We start from the raw sequence: 20,236 nt of genomic DNA on the forward strand, positions 1-20,236 counted from the left end.
TTCTATTCCTGTGGGGGTGCAGTCCTGGAAATTCCCCCATTACACCAATAAACCAATTCCAATACACAGTTACCACACAATCAAAATAACAACCTATGAATTTCTTCATCCAAACTGGATACTGAAACTCTTTTTACTATTGACCATGTACTGCCATTCTAATCAAGTGTCCTGTCATTTCAAGTCAACTTTGTGTTGTTTCACTGTGCTTAGCTTAAAATTACTCAAATGCAATCTAGCTAAGTGGAACTGGAAAAACACAGGACTTTTTTTTGCACACACATCCAGACATGTCCACATCAAACTGCCAAAGTAGTCATAATTTGAATAGGATCTCATACCTTTTAGCCCAAATTCTTCAGAATCCCCCTTCAGGGCCTATTGTCAATTAGAAACTACTCAAAAGACAAGTGGATAGGTAGGAATAAAAGAGCAGGAATTCAAGAGTAACACACTTGGATGAAGAAGGAATGCAGCTAAACAGAAAATACCAAAATTAAGTGCTCTTTAAATAGCTGTGATACAGATGCAGATTGCAGGAATAATAATCACATTTAAATGTATTAACAGAGCATTACAATTGCAAAGTTAGACTTCTGTCCTGCAAATGGAGCAGCTGTTAAATGTAGGAGGATCCCTGTCAAGGTCAACAATTTGCCCAACCAATCCCATTGTGAAAACAAAATCCTCAATGCTCCATCTGAAAACAGAAAAAACACCCAAACCTAACTTTGCCACTGTAATAGAATTCTCACCTACATCAACAGTATTAGGTCCCTGGCTGGTGGGAATACTGGTTCTGATCGCAGTTTGACAAATTGCTCTTAACATAAACCTTTAATTCTCACTGTAGGAATCATACCTGCTTTATAGCTTGTTGAAGTTTTTCCAGATTTATTTCTTTGGCTTCTTTTAGCAATGTCTTTTCATCCATCTTTAACATAGAAACTCTGTACTGGCACAGTTCCACCACAACTACATCAGGCTGCACTTCTTGTATTGTCTGAAAAAGATGAAATTATTTATACAGCTTTAGAAAGGAATAAACGGAAATGCAGCCAATATCAACACTTTAAAGAGAAAAGGGACCTTAAAGGCACATTCCAATAATCATTTTCAATTAGAAAAACAGTATTAGACTAAATAAGAGTTCTCCAAATAACTTATGCATTGACAAAAATACTAAGGAAGGTGACAGCAAAATGTCTTAACTTCTGGATGCTTTGGACCAGGATAATGGTGAACATATTGTGCTGGGGAGGGGAGCAGGGAAGAAACACTTCATGCTAAACTTTTCACATCCACAAAATCAATTTGACTGTACTCTGTGGTATTTTGCAATCTGAGTTAGAATACACTTTGTGCCAAAATTGTCAACCCCGGTTCTTACAAGATTCCTCCCCCTCTAGCTCCTGAATAAGGCCACTCTTAACTGCAGAGTTTGCAGGAGATACAGTATGAAATAGTCCCTACTTGCACTAGGGCTTCAGACCTATTTGCAGCTTGAGAATGAAATTCAAGTTCTGTGCAGCATGGTTTTACAGCCAAATACTATCCAGGCAATGTAAGCTTCACTAATGAGATTTCTACTTCCAACACTGGCACTGTATCTGCCTTTTCTATTGAAGGGCAAATACAAATATTTGAGCTGGGAGAGCAGTGTATTGCATCAAAAATTATTACTGTAACATGTCTGCCTCTCATCCCTTAGCACTGTTAGCCCTCCAACAGTCAACCAGAAAAAACAGAGCCTGAAGGCTACAGCACAGAAGGAAATCAGAGAGCTGGACTTTGTTCTATTTAGTGCTCAGTTGAAACATTATAAAGGTGCTGCCCAAGGGCTCACACTGAGTATTTACCTTCACCACATCCTTTTTGCTGCTGTCACTGAAGTGGGCTGTTCCAACCACATACACTTTAGAACCATCCTCAGCATCAAGCTCAGTCACAGTGCTTGGTAAAGAAGGTCTTTTCTGCCTCTTCTTCAGTTTCATCTCCAGGAGAATTTTAAATGCATCTGCATCAGCTATAAATGTAAAGAAAAACAGAGAAGAAAAGCACACATCATATAAAGTGCAGGTAAGTAAGACAGAAAATAAAAATGTCGCCACTAAACAGCAGAGCAGAGCTAAAAGGCCATTGGTTTACCACTGTAATCTTACATTCAATTCTGAAGCTACATCATTGAGAGTGCCATCACTGGAGAGGCTGCCTCCAAGCATGGGTCTCAGTCCAGGTTTCCTACCCTGTGGACACTGGGACAGGTTGTCCACGCAGTTCAGTAAGGGAAAGAGAGAAGCTGTGTGGCAGGTGAGGTGGACAGAGAAGCAAAGAATACTTAGGAAAGGTATACACTAAATTAGAGAAAAAAAAAAAAAAAGAAAAAAAAAAGAGCATTTTTTTAATTCTAAACCCAAAGTTTTTAATTTTGGGATTCTTATCTATATAAACGATAGCAACACATGGACACTGGTGTGAATATGATGGCAAAGTCACCTGCACATATTGGCACATATAGGATACCTACAGTACCAACCTTAGCCTTTCCTGTGATTAACACACCAGGGATCAGGACACAGAGGAAAATGAAACCTCGAGAGGTATTTAGATCAGGAATCCAATCATTCTTCCCTAGACTCAACAGCTATTTCAGATCAAAATGGCACAATGTGAGTTTAGCTCCTCTATGTCAAGCTCGTTGTATGGAAAACAGGAGGATCTATCAGCTCTGTCACAGTTGCTCATTAAATGCCAGATAGCCTCATTGACTGGGACAGAGAAACTTTAACTCTACAGCAATGGGAAATGAAAGTCACTTTGAATGAGTCATCTTTAAGCAGTAATGCATCTTAGGGAAAAAAAGTATCAAGCAGGAAAGCAGAGTTTTGTTTCCAACCAACTCTCTTTCTCTGGCAAGCTGCTGCACAAGTTAGCAGAGGTCTCAAGTGGTCTCCAGAAGCCTGGAATAGGATCATAAGCCCAAAGGGAAAAAAAAAAAAAAGATTAGTGAACAGTTTGTAGGCAGGATGTCAAAGATGCAGATAAATTACAGCCTCCTACCACACATTCATTTTATGAATCTGGTTTAACTGTGTGGCTCTGGCTCTAGTTCTGTCCCACTAATTCTAATCTTGCAAGACCTTGTGTAAAAAAAAAATAACCCCAAACCAAAACTAACCAAACATAAACCCCACCAAATTAAAAGAAAATCAACCAAACTAAAGAGAAAACCCAAACCAAAAAACCAGAAGCAGCCCTTTAACATCCTTCTTAGCATTTTAGCAACCTACTACTTCATGGTCAATACCCAAGAACATGGTGTGTTGCAATCAGCACTGTCTGATCCATGACAATGTTTCTGCCAAAACAAATGGTGATGCTAAGGAGAAGGTAAGAAAAGCATGACTGAAAAAGGAAGAAGAGGTAAGGCTGTTGCATTTTGTAGCACTCACAGTCACACAATTATAAAAGCAGCCATAGCAAATCATCAAAAACCCAACTAAGCAAATATCCTGTCTCCCACTATGGTCAAAAGTGGAAGTCTAAGGGAGAATATAATACCTGGGGAAGTGTGTGCGATACCTGTCCCAAATACTTTCCTAGCCTAAAGCCATTGATGGTTCAGATTCCCTCAGCTGAAAGTGGTTTCTACATACTTGTTAACCCTTAAAGGGTGTAATTTCTAGTTATTTTTCAAGCTTTTACTTCACACATATACTCAGTACTGGACTGAATAATGTTTCATGTGAAGAAAAAACATGTGATAATGGTACAATACCAGATGCTATAATTTAAGGACACAATTAAGGAAAACATTCTCAGGAGCAGCTATGGTTTTTTATTGAACCAACTTCCATATCTGGAGAAAAAAGCAACATAAAAAAAATTGATCTGGTCCTTTAGGTCTGCATACACCTTCCACAGCTCTGTTTGCTCCCACGAAAACTGAGATCCCTAGGAAATATTCTGCAGTGCTGCTGTTACACTCTAATTTGTCACTAAGCTGGTTCAGAGCCTATTTTTTGCCAGAAAGCACAACCTAAGTGTTCCTATGGTTATAAATGAGCACTGCGTACATTAATATCACAACAGTGTATCAATATACATAAAGCAAATCCTAAGAGGCCTTTGTTTTTTCCTTTAGAGAAAGAAATGACTGTCATCATCTGATCTTACTAGTAACAGGTAAGAAAAAAAGATATTCTTCCTGGGCTTCACAAGCCAGTTTTGGCTGGATTACTTCTATTGCCACATCCTGCAGGCTTGCCAAAACATTATCATGCCAGCATGGTCAAAGCATTCCACTTGGGACAACTGATCATCTTATCACTAGATGCCAGACTGTCAAAGCATACACATACTTATGCATCACTGGCTTAGAAAGCAATAACTGAGCTTAAAACAATAGCTGAGTGTACCTGCTCAATCTAAAAATATTTACTTTTGAAAGTATGGGATCAGCAAACTGACAATCGATACGTCATTCTAAATTTGATTTACACAACTGGGCCTTGAAACAAATCAAGAAAAGCTTAAACCAGCTATGACTTCATTAGCATCTCCCTTTTTTTTTTTTGCTAACAGCCCTGTCATTTTGAGGTAAGGAAAAGGCAAGGACATATATTTAGTTCAATACCCTTCTGCAATGATACCCCCTCCCCAGTGAAACCAGAAACATACAGATATTCTGTGATACACTTGACGTTTCCTTAGGGCCATCTTCTGGTGCATCAGAGGACGACATTGCATCTGCAGCAGCCTGTATGAAACAAATTCAAAAGAAGGCTGGGAATTATAATGAAATGTTTTAATACATCTTTCCCTTTGTGAGTTTACTCGGTTTGAACCTACTGATAATGTTCGAGCAAGTAAATAATTTAAGCAGTGTCACATTTCAAAAACATCTGTGGTTTTACAGATCCTTTTTCCTAGCTGCCTATGATACAGAACTTATTAAAAACTTAATAACTAAGTTATTAGTTATTAATAACTAATAATTAATTACTACAAGCCTATTTTAAGAGATAATATTTATACCTGACATGGAGTTTAAAAATAAATGTTATTCCAGATAAAATGAACAAATTTATCTCTAACACTACAACAGCACTTTCTGTGTCGAAAACTAAAATGTGCACTGATTATTTTATACCATTTGACTCAACTACCAGTCAGCATTAGTCTGTCAGGAGTCTGACAAAGTTAATCAGTACTCATAAGACTAAACACATCCATTCTAGAAGAGTCAGGCCAAGTATTTGTTGGAATAAGGCAATTACACAACATGCACATCAAATCTTAGAAAGTTCATGTGCATGATGACTTTATACATATTAGCAACCAAAAAAGATACAAGGCATCTGCAGAGTTTTCCTCTCTAAAGGAACAGAAGGCAATTGGAAAAATTCCAGAAGACTGACTCTTAGATATTATCCCTAGAAGTATATGATACAGGTCTTTGGCTAACAAAAAATCTTTCTTGTTCTTAATGAACTGGCAAGTTTTAAAACCTGTGCCTAGAATTCAAACAACTTCAGTCATTCAGCTAATGTCATTCAACGAGAGAGGCAAACTTAGTGCAGAAAAGAGTCAGGAGTAAAGGAAAGCTAAATTATAAACTATTTTTAGGCAACTACCTTACTTCAAAGTTTATAAGGAAGATTACTCGAAGTATTTGCAATTTCTGAACAATATTAAGTCAAAAAGTTAGAGATGGGATGAGAACCCATCATCATTTAAGCAATTTCCAAAGGAAAGACAATATTAATGAGTCAGCAAGGAGGTGGCCAACCTCTCCTGATGGATGTCAGCTTTTTAGCTAAAATGACTGCTTTATTTACTTTGTACTTAACCAGGTAAGGTTTAAAGCAAGTCTGTACAAAGCACATCCAATGGTTAAGAGCTTTCTACAAGAGTTATTATTTTCTCCTGGCATTCCATTATGCCAATCAGGAATTTTGAGAAAATAAATCCTGAGTATCTTACCGTGGCCCCACTGAAGGCAAGGAAAAATTTATGATATATTTCATGGAGCAAACTCAAAAAGTACAACAGTTTTACAGTGCAAAGTTTAAAATACCCACAGCAACACATAATCCTTTCACTACAAAGCAACAGTCTGTTCATTGACAACTGCAAACTGCAATTACACTGCAAGTTGCAATTACATTCACAAATTTAATTTAACACCAGCTCAGCTTTTGATCACAACATATGGCTTGACTCTACTGCTTGCATACATTAAATCTAGTCACAACAGTATTTTGGAAAAAATTATCCATCTGTAACACATGGAATTAATCCTGTCACTTGTGCTGGCTTTGTCATCACAACACCACAACACTGCAATGAGCACAGCACTAAGCCACCACATTAGTAATCTGGTGTTCTTTTTTTTTATTAACAGGACAAAAGAACCGACATTCTTATATTTAATAGGATAAAAAGTTCCTGAGCTTTACCTATTAGACCAGAAGAAGGTTTTGAGATACACACATATAAAAGGAGAAGAAAATTAACAGAAAGAATAGAAAAAGCATCTCAGTTTAATTTGGGAAGGAACTTCAGCCATGTACAATGAGATTACTTCTATACAATCAATTTCTGTAATTTTCTCACAAAACCTTTTTCCTCCTAAAGGTTTAATCTCATAGGTTAGGCTATTCTATGCAATTCCTCACTTGCAAGGAGAATAATAGAAAAGACTCATTTTAGTTTTGAGACTGGAGGCAAAGAGAACCTGAAAAGAACCTAGATGTATCAAGAAAAATAGCACTCAGCTCTCCATCCTCATTTCAAAAGGGGTCTCACACTGGAATTCTCAGTCTTAAGACTTTGCAGAACTCGCCCAAGTATGAGTGAAAAAACCTGGCAGACTCAGTCTTGACCTTCCCTGCAACTGTACTGAGATACAAACTTCATCTCCAAGCCCTACCTCAGGCTGTTGCTCCTCTTGCATTCCTGCAGCGTAGGCTTATTTTCACCAACCACACAAGAACTGCAAGAAAGGAAATGGGAAAAAATTAAAAATTAATGGTATAACCCAGAATACTTATATTTAAAAATATACTCAAAAACCATCAGGGGGAAAAAGAAAGTGACTCTACAGTCTCTAACAAAGGTTGAAGTAATAAAAGCAGCAAACAGATGTCCCCTCTTCAACTCTACTGCCATTAAAAGAATCACAACAAACCAATAGCAACTTCCTCAGCAGTAGTTAAAACTAGCCTGTTTCAGCCTCATGAGGAGGCTCCAAAGCCAAAAGCACAGTTTCTGCAACAGCAAAAATCTTGCCCAACCTAATCAGTTGTTCTGTCTTGGCATATGAACTACATCAAGGTAGCTTTTAGGCAGATTTTAGGAATCATCTATATTTCTAGGACTTCACTGCTGCACAGAATATGGGAGCAGTCACAACCTTGAATATTCAACTATAGTCACAGATGTTGTTTCATCTGCATCATGTGACCATATAGATTTATATATATGCCCGGGTTAGAAGATGTCAGCTAGTATCTGTGTGACAAACCCATGAGACTAAGTTTTCAAACCTTTAGTGAATGGTTTCCATGTTTTAGCTTAACAATAGGGATGAAGGAATCTTCAAAGGCCAAAGCTCTCCCTGAAGCTGGCAGAGTGCTGTGATTAGATTTGCGTGGTATTGTGAGCTGACTACACAAGACACTGAATGCAGTACTAGTGCTCATTCTGCTTACTCTCACTGTCATCCCACTTAATATTGAAGCACTCAAAGTGCTGCTTCTTTATTACAGAATTTTGGGCTACCTCCATTTGAGCTATTTCGTAGTGCATGAGAACAGTGGTTTGTTTTATTAAATAAAGAGAGAGCAATCCTGAACAACTTATTCATAGAATACATTTCCAGTCCTGCTCTGAGGAGTGGATAAACGAGTTTGGCTCCTGCCCTACGGTCAGGTGAGGCTGGAGAAAGCTGGCTGGCATCTGGGTGACAGCATACTTTAGCACACAAATGTGATGGCAAGCCTCTCCTTGCCCCAAATACAACAGTCTCCTGCAGTGAGATTAACACTCTGCATTTTAGAAAGCCATTTTGCTTTCTGGTTTTGCTTAAAATAAGTTTCTTCAAAAGAGCATTTGCCTGGGCAGTATGAGGCAAGCGAGTGTAATTCTGTCCACTGGCACATCTCCCTCCATGCAGCAGAGGGATTTCAGGAATTTGTGCCTTCTCACTGTGCACTGCTCATGGTCAGCCAGCAAACCAGAGATCACAGCTGCAGGCTGGGCAAGAAAAAAGCAGAGTGGCCAAGACCCTGGCTTCTGCATGGTCTCTGGAGAAAAATCCCCATGAAATCCAACAGAGCCACACAGAATGAGCAGGCAACAGATAGAGACTCAGCTCCTGAGGTGTGAGGTAAACACCTCATTAAAACAAAAAAATACATACTGCACACAGTCCAAGAGGTTCATTAAAACAAGCTATTCAAAAACATGCAAGAAGTCTGCACAGGCAAAATAAGCACTCCAGCGGTTTTGCTATAAGGCACACTGTAATTTTAAAACCAGGACCTTCCTGTCTTCCAAGGAGTCAAGTCAAAGCAATCTGGATGTCAGATTAAGCTGAAATGGCAGGTGAAGCTGAACTGCTCTTCTGCTTCAGTATTTCACAATTTAAGAGTGCTGCAGACAGATCTAAAGCAGCACAGCAGAAGGAAATCCCTGCCTTGAGACCTGCAACCTGACTGGGACACAGCAGCCCACGGACAGCTCACTCCAGACAGTCTGTCAGTTTTGTGGGCTTACCTCTTTTTATCCTGTCCTGTCTCTGATAGACTGGTTTAACTACTTATTGACTTAGACAGTAAACCATACTGGAAAACACGCTCAGTTCAAGAAAACCACTTTTTCCCCCCCCCACCTTACCAAGGCATTTTTAGTTCAGATGATCAAACAGCTGCAGAAAGAACTAAAGCCTCAAAACTTGAGGAACAGTATGAAGCAGAGATGCTGAAACCAGCTGCCCTCTGAAAAACTACTTGTTCAACTACAGCATCACTTAGAGTGTACAAATACTCTGATGCTCAGCTCTGGGTTCAGTTCTCAATTGGTTTGTTTGCAAAATACCACAGTGTTTTTCTGGCAGTGAATCAGCTGGCCCTAAATACAACCTAAAGCTCTAAGCTTGATTAAGGCCTGCTGGCATTTGAAAACACATCTCTTATCCACAAAGTGCTCTTCAAAATAATGAATTGCAAGTTTTGTTTAAAGAATAGACTCATATACAGAAGCACTACATGGTATTTTTTCCCAACCAAGTGACATTTTACAAAACCTCATCCCATCTCACCACTAACTAAATTATATGTCTGATACGGGGCGGGGCGGGGGGGGAGAGAGCTTCTTTCAAGTTTACTCATGCTAACTAGCACCAGTTTTTAACTGACCTATACCTTTGGAGAAAACAAGCTGCTTGTTTCCAGCTCTAGTCTCTGCAGGGAATTCATGGAACAATACTTCCACGGCCAGATGAGAGAATGAGTAGTCACAGTGACAGGCAAGTCTGCTACTGTCTTCCCCTAGGACAAGTGGGCCTGTGGGAATCTCAGGAGGTTTAATAAATGCAAGAACCTGGGTTGGGACAACTCCCCATAATCAACAGGGGCTGGGGATGAAGGACTGAGAACAGCCCTGCTGAGACCTGGAGGAGCTGGTGGATGAGAGGCCAGACACGAGCTGGCAGTGAGCACTTCCAGCATGGAAAGCCAACTGTGTCCTGCGCTGTATCCAAACCAAAGGGACCAGCAGGGCAAGGGAAGTGATCCTGTCCCTCTGCTCTGGTGACACCCCACCTGCAGGGCTGCATCCAGCCCTGGGCACCCCAGCACAGGAAGGACACCAACCTGTTGGACTGAGTCCAGAGGAGGCCACTAAGATGGTTAGATGGCTACAGCACCTCTCCTGCAAGGAAAGGCTGAGACAATTGTGGTTGTTCAGCCTGGAAAAGAGAAGGCTTTAGGATTACCAGCCTTCCAGTACCTGAAGGGAGCCTACAAATACCGTGGAAAGGGACATTTTACAAGAGCTGTAAGAACAGAACAAGGGGGAATAGCTTCAAATGGAAAGAGAGGAGATTCACATTAGATAACAAGAAAAAATTCTTTACTGTGAGGGTGGTGAGGCCCTGGAACAGGTTGCCCAAAGAGGCTGTGGATTCCCTATCCCTGAGAAAGTTCAAAGACCCTATGAATGGAACTCGGAGCAACTTGGTATCGTGACAAGTGTTTCTGTGAACTGCAGGAAGGCTGGAACTAGATCATCTTGAACATCCCTTCCAAAACAGGAATTCTATGCTCTTGTTTTCAAGTGCTAAGATCTGCTCAAGTTTCACTGGAGGTGAAATTTTCCATGCAGAAGACCTGTTTCTAGACTCAGCAGAGTACAGACAAAGCTGGGTACTCAGCTAGCAGCATCCTCCTCAACATGCTGCACTGGCAAAAGTCCATATATTTTAGGAATTAGTCAAGCACCTTGAACTCCAGGCTGACCTAGCTCATCCACGTGAAAGACACTATCCTTGTACATCTGTGTATTCATAGAAGGTATGTGTGTGCCATGGTATTTGAAATATAATTTGAAGCCTGAGAGAAGATTGAAGGCATCTTGCTGTTACACAGATAACCAACTGAAGTGCACAAATCTGTATGCACTTCCTTACACCACGTCCAATAGCAAGAAAAGGGGCCAATTCAGATCAAATTCTGGCAACCATCTGAACAATTTAAATACACACATTTCCAAATTTCTTGGAGTTTAATTTTCCAACCTGTGTTTTGGGCTTTTTTTTTTTATGTTTACTTTTCTAAAGAAATGACACAAGGTAACAAGGTATCTTATTTGTCTGTGCTTGTTCAGCCACAGGTGAATTTTAAACAATTTTGGCAAGCAGAGAAGATCTCACAGTCATTTAGAGGTGTAACACACAGCACTGCTCCTCCAGGAGAAAAAGATCACTGAAGATTAGAGGAGGTGCACGTGAAAAGAAGGTGGTCAGCAGAACTTGCCAGGGAACAGAAGGAAATTCAATCCCAAGCTGAAAAGCCACAGGCAAAAAAACCTGTTCAGACAATAATTTACAGTGTTCATAATACATATACTGCAGTATCTCACAACCTCCAGTTCTACTTACCATGAGATTTGGCATGAACATGTGAAACCAATCAAAATCCCCTCCTCCAGCTACTTCAAAGGCCCGTAAGAGCCCCTTGTGAGATATATCACATACTGAAAACCTCAGACACAGAGTGCACTTCTTTCAGATGCACTGGAAGATGCAGCTTTTAGGCACTCATAAAGATCAGAGATTAGGAAGTATTCCTGCTCTCTTATCTGTCAGGAGACTGTCTTAATTCATTCTCCTGCTTCAAGTACTACCAAATAAAATTCTGGAGCCAGAAGAAACAAAGAGGGGTCTGATCTTGCTCCTTATAACCCAACAAGATGAGACTTTGCCTCTGAAATTTTCTTGAAAGAACTCCTTGATGATTGAATCTCCACCTCAAACACCTTTTTTCCAGGCAAGTGGAATTCTTGTACTTATTACATCTTTGTTAGTCCAAGGGGGCTCCCATTCACTGGGCCATTAAAATTTATTGTTTATATATACATGTGTGAAAAAATTAAGCCCTTTAGCCCACTCTTAAGATACCTAGGCAACCAAACAGGAATTTTTGAGACCACCAAACATATTGCAAACCTACAATTTGGCCATTACTCATTTCTATTGACAGCCACCTTTTTCCTCTTAAGGTCTTCTTGCTGCTACAGCACACATAGGACAGTCATTGCTACTGAGAAAAGTACTGCCTAAGAGGGGCTGTATTTTTCCCATGCACATAGGCATTATTCTCTTTCCCCCAAAACAGCAAGTTCAGAAAGGAACACACAGAAAAGTTCAACACCTTCCAGCAATGCTTACCCTGCACAGAGGCTGGCAAAGATGAGGCAGAAAGAACTCCCTGCCATGCTATTTCCCATCAGCCTTCCAGTTCTCCTAATATAAACCAACTTCAGCAGCACTTCTTCTTTGCATGAAATTCTCTCATGAAGTCATTTTTCATACTTGATAGCCTTAGTCAACCAAAGTGTTTCGGTTCTAGCTTCATATTTAGGCATCTGAAACTCTCTTAGCTTGCAGTCTCAACAACACAAGAGGTACATGCACTCACAAATCAGGGCTTCTAGCAACACAAGTCAAAGAACCTTTCCTCTTTAGGCCCTTTCCTGTTTAATTTCAGTGAGGCAGTTCAGTGAGAAAATTCAAAAACCACACAGACAATTCATTACAGTATCCTCCTACAGTAGGGCTAAACTTATTCCTTTACTGTCTTGTCTAAATTTGTTTCCTTCAGACAGTGACTCAACTGAATCGATAAAAAAAGCTCTCAAAAAACCTCTCATGCTCCTATCTATAAAACAACATAATCAGCTACTTTTTAACAAGATTCTTATTGGATATTTTCCTCCTTCTGAGCTATACAGAAATTCAGAAGCAGCACTTTGTTTCCCCAACATGTTGACACTGCAAGAGGGAAATAAAAGTTGTCTGTAGTCTTATAACTGCTCTATATTTTATATGTGCTGCACACACATCGGAATAGGTAGTAAAGAAACCAGGAAAAGAATCACCAAACTACAGCTCGTTCCACCTTTCATTGAAAGGAACAGGCAAAAATTTCTGTGTCTGATCTCCTCAACAAACAAATCTAAATGTATCTATTAGTGCTTTTGATAGCTACAATATTCACTGACATTGCAGAAGGTACATCACCTGGTACTCAAAGGTTAATCCTGCAGCCCCCGAGATAGGATTGTATGTACATCCCTGTTTTACAAGTAATTAACTGAGGTATATGAATGCTCTAATACATCTAAAAATCTGACCTCTGGTAGCTAAAGAAGTAGTTATGGAACTTTCAAAGCATTTCAATTTTGCAATCAGAATTTTCCTTTGTTTTCAGTCATTGGTGCTTTTAGGGTCCTCACACACCCCACAGGGCAGCACTTCCCCCAGTAACAATGCACCATCACTCATCCTTGTTCCTCTAAAGTTGCTGTGGGAAAGACAAGAGGTAGACTAAGGACTGAATTTGAGAGCAAGCTGTTGAACAATAAAATGGGAGCCCTCCAGTGAGAACACAGCACACCTCACACAGGTCATGCTACAACTGAGCCAAAACTGATCTGAACTGGACATAAGCCACAGGCACACACCAAAGACTATGTCACAAACAGAGCAGTGTGTGAGCCCTCCAACACCAGTATCCCTGGCCAGAACACATCTTCCACCAGCTTGGTATGAGATACAGCAATAAAAACTTACCTGCACCTATGTGCACCAAGTGTGCTGCATTCCTTTCATCATCTAAACCTGCAGTTTCACTAGCAATGGATATTTGATTTAGCTGGTACACTTAACACTCATATTATGTGCTGCATAAGCACGTCTCATTTGAATGCTGCTACCCTTCAACAGGATCACTGGTTTCATGTAAACATAAGAGGCATATCAGTACTTCAGAAGATGCAGACCCAACTTTTCTCCCACTGACAAACTGTTGCACTTTACTCACTGTCTCGCCTATCTAACAAAGCACCTCCCATGCTTAACATTTAACCTACTAAGAAAGCAAACCCAAAATAACAGATACCCAGTCAAGTCTCAGCATCATACTCTGCAACAGAATATTAAGGTTGATGAGGCTTTTTTTCATACTTATGCTCAGAAATCTTACAAATATTTACAAAGAATCATCAGCTCCAAATGGTGTCTACTCTGCTGATAGCCTGCTCGTACTCAGAAGGATGCATTAGCTGAAACCTGTCTGTCAATTAATGTAACAGCCACAAACTCAGATATTGGAATGTATTTCAAAACCATCACCAAGGTGACCTACCCCACATATTGCATGTTATCTCTTTGACACAAACCCACGCCTTTGAAACTCAACTGAGCAACTGGCTCTGTAATCACAGATGGTTGTAGAGCATGGCTCTGGTTTCTCATGACTCAGAAGTTCACAAATTTCAAAATGCATATTTTTTTACCCTCTGAGCATCAATGAGGTGTTCCTGCAGAATGAACTGTGCAGACATATGCAGCCTAAACTCAGGTACCTGCACACTAGAGTCAACATGCATTTGCACGCTTTGGAAGTTAAAACACAAAAGTTCAAAGACAACTACATTCATTTTGCTTGAAAGGAGGTGTTGAAACATGAGAATATTTGGCCTGGGACACTGAAAACATGTTCATCAGTGAAAGACAAGAAAGTATTCTCATATGCTCTGTGGTTTTACAAGTTATTGCTATTACACTGACTGGGGCTAATTGATGAAATGGGTAAGTATGAGGTGAATCAGGACACCAAAGCACTGCACTGCAAATTTATGAACAAACATTAGCCCAAATCCTTACTCTTTTAAGAGATTGCAGAGGTTGTAAAGATACTGCTACATTTAGAAACATGGGACAGAAAGACCACAGTGATGTGGCTCAAGTCTGGACAGACACTCAGAAACTGACAAGTTTTTTAGAACCTACACTTCTATCCAAGTCACTTTCCTATTTATTGTATTTCAACGTCAATTATGTGAACTCAGCAAAGATCTAGAACCAAAATAATTTTATTAGACTTTCCCGTATCCAGTGGCTTGGGGTAAGGTATCCTCCCTCCAGGCCATGTAAAGCTGTGAACCAAGTGATACTTCTGGTTTTGAAAAACCCTCTGCAAAACACTCTCAAGCACAACAGAAGGAAAAGAGCACAGCTGCTGCATATGTATGGAGTTCTACAAGAAGCAGATTTTCTGTTCATTACCTACAGAAGCAGCAAGCTAAGAAATGAGTAAAGAAGTTCTGTGGTGTCTATGGCTGCTGAAATATGCAGAAGCTGCATCTCAAAAGTACCAGCAGACACATTCACTTTTACTACAAACACTTTCAAACACAATCCTTATGATGGATTAAAATTACGATTTCAGAGGACAAAATAATTCTGCCCAACTGCAAAGCACATTACTTATCAGTAGTGTTCTTCTGTCAGTCCCTTCCATCCTACTCTCCAAACACTATCTGTGAACAAGCTGACCTACTCTTTCAAAATCCTGAGGGGAACACAAAGCTGAAAACAGTTACATGAGCCCATCTTGGTAACAAGAAAAGATATACAGCTCTACTGTGGCAGGGAACTGAAGAAAAAAACTCCTCAAAGACAAAGCTCCAGCATAGCAAATTCCAGTCTGCAGTCACAGAAGCCCCACGATACCACTGACAACTCAGTACTATCGACACACTCACAGGAAAGCTGTTCTACTCCCAAATCCATCCAGCTGTTGCATCACTCATTTTACTTGTAAAGGACTCTGTACCTAACATACTCAGTATATATATATATATATATACATATATATGCAAAAAAATAAAATCTCTATTTCCGTGACTATCAGCTGCCCCTCCAAGAAATGAGAAAGCCCCTCAGCAGCTCCTGATCCCACCTCCTCACACACAGGCCTTCCCAGGCTACACTGTAACTGGCTGTCCTTCTGGAGGACAACTACAAGCTGTACAACACTTGAGATGTGCATCCAGCAAGGCAAGACCAGGATGTCCAGATACAGCACGCAGGTGTCAGGACACTTTCTTCAGTTTCTCCAGCAGTCGTGGTGTTGCTCAGCTGTGGTGTAGGCTCTGCTCTCTCTCAAAAGCATGCACACCCTTCCTGAGACAGATCTCTCAAGTAGCAGACAGCCTGAAAGACTGCAAGACACACTCCAGGAGCTCCAGTGTAGTGCTTGAAATGCAGGGTCATCAGGACATTTCAATTCCTGCACGTGGACATGCCAAGGGACTGCATCCCTCAGTGATTTCAAGTGAAGCTAACAAGCAGGTCAACTAAAGGCAGGGGAGGGAATGAGGAAGGAGTAGAAAAAAACTCCTCTATTTATTATTACTATTGTTGTTGTTAGAAAAAGAAGTGTACAGGAAAAGAACTTCTGAGTGCATGCACGTTTTCATACAAAGCTATAAACTGTGGTGAATAGTAAAGTTATGTTCCCCTGAGTCCTTTTCTAGAAAGGGAGAAAAATTCTCACTGCAAAAGTTTTAAGTTCAAATAGAGAACCACAGTATTAACTAACATGTTCAAACCACCTGAAATTTGAATGGCTCTTAAAAAAAATTCAATAACTGAAGGTCTGATCTCAGATTCAATTCACACAGGTACTTGCAAATATATTTCTAATCACCACCAAGAGAATATATTGCTCAGATTTTGTACAAAATCATCCATGAAAGAGAGCCAGTGTCCTGTCTCCTGACAGGACAAGGAGAGCTGCAGAATCTCTCTTTCCCACTGGCACTGGCTGGCAAAGCACATGCTGTGATATCACTTCAGACAGACACAGTTACACACCACTCCCATTAAATCTGGAGCACACTTATCTCTGGACTGCTCTCATTGCTACGTTCTCAAAGACTGCCCCAAAATCTCTTTCTGCACTTTTCCTGAATAGCAAATTAGGAAAAAAAAGACGCTTTCCAAAAAGTATTATTTTAAACAAGCATTCGTGTGACTCTCCCACAAATAGACGCCAATACCACGTGGCTCATTCACAGTTGGGGTGGCAGCAGCAGCAGTGTTTCATCATATTTACCATATGGAAGAAAGAATACACTGAAAAATCTATTTAACTCTTCTAGCCCCAAGCTATACAATAGCCAAGTCTAGAAGTAAGATGCCAGAGGGCCAGACACTGTGAGGACTGAAATTCACATTAAGCAACTTAAAACTGAAATTTACAATACAATAGGTCAATTCAAGTTACTGAATCTTCAAAGTCTATTGACTGCCACCGACAGCAGGGCACAAACCAGTGCCACAGCCACAACCTAGATTTTTCAATTAATAATCTCATTTATCTTAGGATAATTAAATGGACATGTGTTTTTTCCCCTACTGTGTAAGGTCTATCCCTTACTAAAATACAGTAGAGAAACTCCTGCAATCTGTTTGGTTTGGGTTTTTAATTTTTTTTTTTTTTTTTTTTTTTGCTTTACTCTATTAGCTTTCCAAGAAGGAATATTTCCATTAATGAGGTGAACAGTAGTTGAACAGATACACTTCTCTACAAAATGGAGAAGTGCCATTCCAGACACCCTGGATATTTCTTTCAACTAGTGTGGTCACCACCACATTTGTGGAACAGCATCTAACTTGAAAAACACCATCCATCCAGTTCTCTCACTTTCCGAACCCATCAGCTGCATCGTTCTGCAAAGTTTTACCAACGAAAAATACTCTCCTTCTTCCTGAAAGCTAGTAAGAATAAACACCTCTGTTGTATAGACCTCTGTATCAGTACATGTATTTTCCTCAAGAGAAAAGCCCAGGCTATGCCTGTGACACGGGTTATGCTCAAGAGCTAGGTTAATTTCAACTATTTTCAGAGGTGAATTCAGCAAAAAACCACAACTCTTTAGAGACTAAAAAAAAAAAAAAAAAAAAAAAAAAAAAAAAAAAAAAAAAGACGAAGAAGAAAACCTGTGAGTCTCGGTTTTCTGCGGCTCCCGGCCAGAACCAAACAAATCCCACGCTCTTATCACTAAACACCTCCCTCAGGAGCGTTATGCCACGTCCGTGAAGCCCCACACAGGTAACAGCCGTAACGGAGGCGCTGAGGACACGCGGGCCCGGACCCTCACAAACGGCCCCGGGAGCCGCATTTCCCCACAAGTTTCCTGCCCAGCCGCAGCTCCCCGGCCGGCAGGGCACGGCAGGGAAGGGAAGGGCAGGGCAGGGCACGGCAGGGCAGCGCGGGCCTCTCACGGGACACCCCCGGGGGCAGCGGCCTCCGGCCTCCTGCTGCCCCGCGAGCGGGGCCGACCGCCTCAGCTCGCCCGCTCCCAGGCGCAGCTCGCCCGCCCGCCCGCCGGGAGGCCGCCCCGCCCGGAGAGGCCCCTCGGCCCCGCCGCCCGCGGGGTCACCGCCGGGGCAGCGCCGGACCAGCCCCGGCTGTAACTCTCTCCCCGGCTGCCAGGCCCGGGGAGCGCTTCCAGCAGCGGGAGCGAGTAGGGCCGCCGCGCCCCGGCCACCTCCCTGCCCAAGCGGGCGCTGCCCGGCGAGCACCTCCGGCCCCGCACCTGGAGGGGCAGGGCCGGGTGCGTGCCAAGGGCGAGCGGCGAGGGGACGCGGCCGCGCCGCCCGTGGCCCCTTCCCCTCCTGGGGGGCGCCGAGAGAACCGCGATACTCCCCATCCGCTCCTCCCCGCACGCACCCGCCGCGACCGGGGTCGGCCCCAGCACGGCCCCGCCGCCCCCGGCTTGGCGGGACGCGGCAGCGCGGCCGCCCCCCGTCCCCGCTGACCTGCCGTGCTGGGCGATGGGAGCGGCGGAGCCGCCGCCGGCCGGGGCGCTGCGGGCGGAGCGGGCGCGGAGCGCGTTAGCCGGACAACGTGCTGCACGAGTCGGCGAGAGGCGGGCCCCCGCGGGGCACCCTGGGCGCTGTAGTCCCGCTCGGCTCCCGGTTGCTCGGCAGCGGGCGGCAGAGGACTACAGCTCCCAGCCCGCCGGCCCCTCCTCCTCCTGCGCCCTCGCTCGCCCCGCGCGGCTCCTCTGCCGGCGCCCGCTCCGCTCCCGCTCCGCCCGCGGCCGCGCGGCGGACACCGAGCCCGGCGGAGCCGTGCCGGCGGAAGGGCCGCCAGGGGCCACGGGGGTTTCTGCGGGAGCCCCGGAGCGGAGCGAGCGGGAGTGCCGTCACCGGGCTTCCCAGCGCCTTCAGCTTCCGTGGGGGGCGGGGGCGCTTCTGGCAGGGCGTTGAGCCACGTCTTTGGGGCCGCTTCTCCCCGTGCTGGTGAAGCGACTCTGCGGCCGCGGGGCCCGCTCTCAGCCGAGCCCGGCGTGGTGCGGGAGGTCCGGCTTGGCGCCGGCCTTCAAGCCCCGGGCATTGCTGCCCAGGTGTCCGTGCCTGCCGAGGCTGCTGGCGGCGCTGGCACACGCGTGGCCGTCCTTGGAAAAGCCGTTTGGAATTGTGTACAGGTGTAGGGACTAAGAGAGAAGCCTTAGGACTGCACGGGGTGTCCGTGTGCAAACACGCCGTGGGTCTAACGAAGACTGAGATCGCAGGGATATCAGACTCCAAACGACGCCAACTCTGAAGTTATCCGTGACTTCCTCGATGTGCAGCCCTGCTTGCCGCTGCTGTGCTGGCCATTCGCTCTCTATTGCAGTGGGCCTCTCCTGCTGGAAAAGTGTTAAATGTTTCACCCACAAAACATGAAAAATCTGTGTTACATCACCTGTTTTAGGGGCATTTGGTGATACTCCAAATTACTAGGCTGATGCATATAAATATTTTTCTGGTCAAGAAAACATTTGTTATCAGAAAGATGTGTCAAGAGTTGATTATAACTGGTTGTGTCCTGGAATTGCCTCTATCCTTTTCCCACTTCTCTGTTCTATTTCTGATAAGTCACAGTTCGATGATAGTATGGCTTAAACATCCGTTTAGTCTGAGCACACCTTTTTTGTCTAAATATAGTTTCATTTGAACAGATGGGAAGATATGTTTTCTGATCTTTTCTTACTTCACATCCTGGGTTAGTTTAGGATTAGGCTGAGCTTTGCAAGCGTGGTATGTGGTAATCAAGTCCAGACATGTTGATACAGTTGGGAGTTTTACTTCCTGTTTTAACCTGCTATAAAAGCACAGAGCAGGCGTTTCATGTGTGAATGATCAAAACACACCAAATGAAATAAGGTGCAAGCTATGCAGACCTTCAATTCTGAGGAAGAACCATCCAATGTCTGACATAAAAGGAAGAAAATTTCACTTTGGGCATTTTAATCTAGTGCTGTACACTGTTTCCAAATACATTTGGGGTTGTTTTCCCTCACAGCTGGCGAGAAAAGGTTACCAAGAAAGATGAGACACTCTACTAGATCAGAATGAGTTGGTTGATGCTTTTGAGGAGTGTGCCTGGTGGCTTTATTGGCACTCAAAGACATTGGCACTTTGAGTAGTATAATTTCTAGATGCAGCTGCTTCCCCTGACCACAGTTGCTTGCTTCTGTTTCTGCTTCTAATCCCATGTCTTCCAGGCATCAGCCTTGCCCAGCCACAAGCTTTCTGTGGCACCAGATCCACCACAGGGCTGTTCTGTAGCAGGGGAACCCTGTGAGCACTGGCTAAGCACCACGTGAGAGG

The 20,236-nt window shown here is 42.9% G+C and overlaps 1 protein-coding gene across 2 annotated transcripts in view; it reads right to left on the reverse strand.

Moving 5' to 3' along the window:
- TRABD (TraB domain containing) overlaps positions 1-18,484 on the reverse strand; it is a 33,349-nt gene extending 14,865 nt beyond the window's left edge. Inside the window, exons 1-5 of one of the 2 annotated variants that reach the window (XM_066318591.1) lie at positions 18,398-18,484; positions 6,935-6,997; positions 4,681-4,759; positions 1,860-2,026; positions 863-1,003 (exon numbers count right to left, since the gene is read on the reverse strand). In XM_066318591.1, the coding sequence (XP_066174688.1) occupies positions 863-1,003; positions 1,860-2,026; positions 4,681-4,759; positions 6,935-6,958 (411 nt within the window). In that variant the 5' untranslated portion in view covers positions 6,959-6,997; positions 18,398-18,484. Of the gene's footprint in view, positions 1-862; positions 1,004-1,859; positions 2,027-2,162; positions 3,834-4,680; positions 4,760-6,934; positions 6,998-18,397 lie in introns of those variants that run through there. The other variant, XM_066318592.1, reaches the window with a different exon arrangement.
- Positions 18,485-20,236: the final 1,752 nt, after the last annotated feature.

Source organism: Sylvia atricapilla, chromosome 5 (genome assembly GCF_009819655.1).
Source record: "Sylvia atricapilla isolate bSylAtr1 chromosome 5, bSylAtr1.pri, whole genome shotgun sequence".
NCBI lineage: Eukaryota > Metazoa > Chordata > Aves > Passeriformes > Sylviidae > Sylvia > Sylvia atricapilla.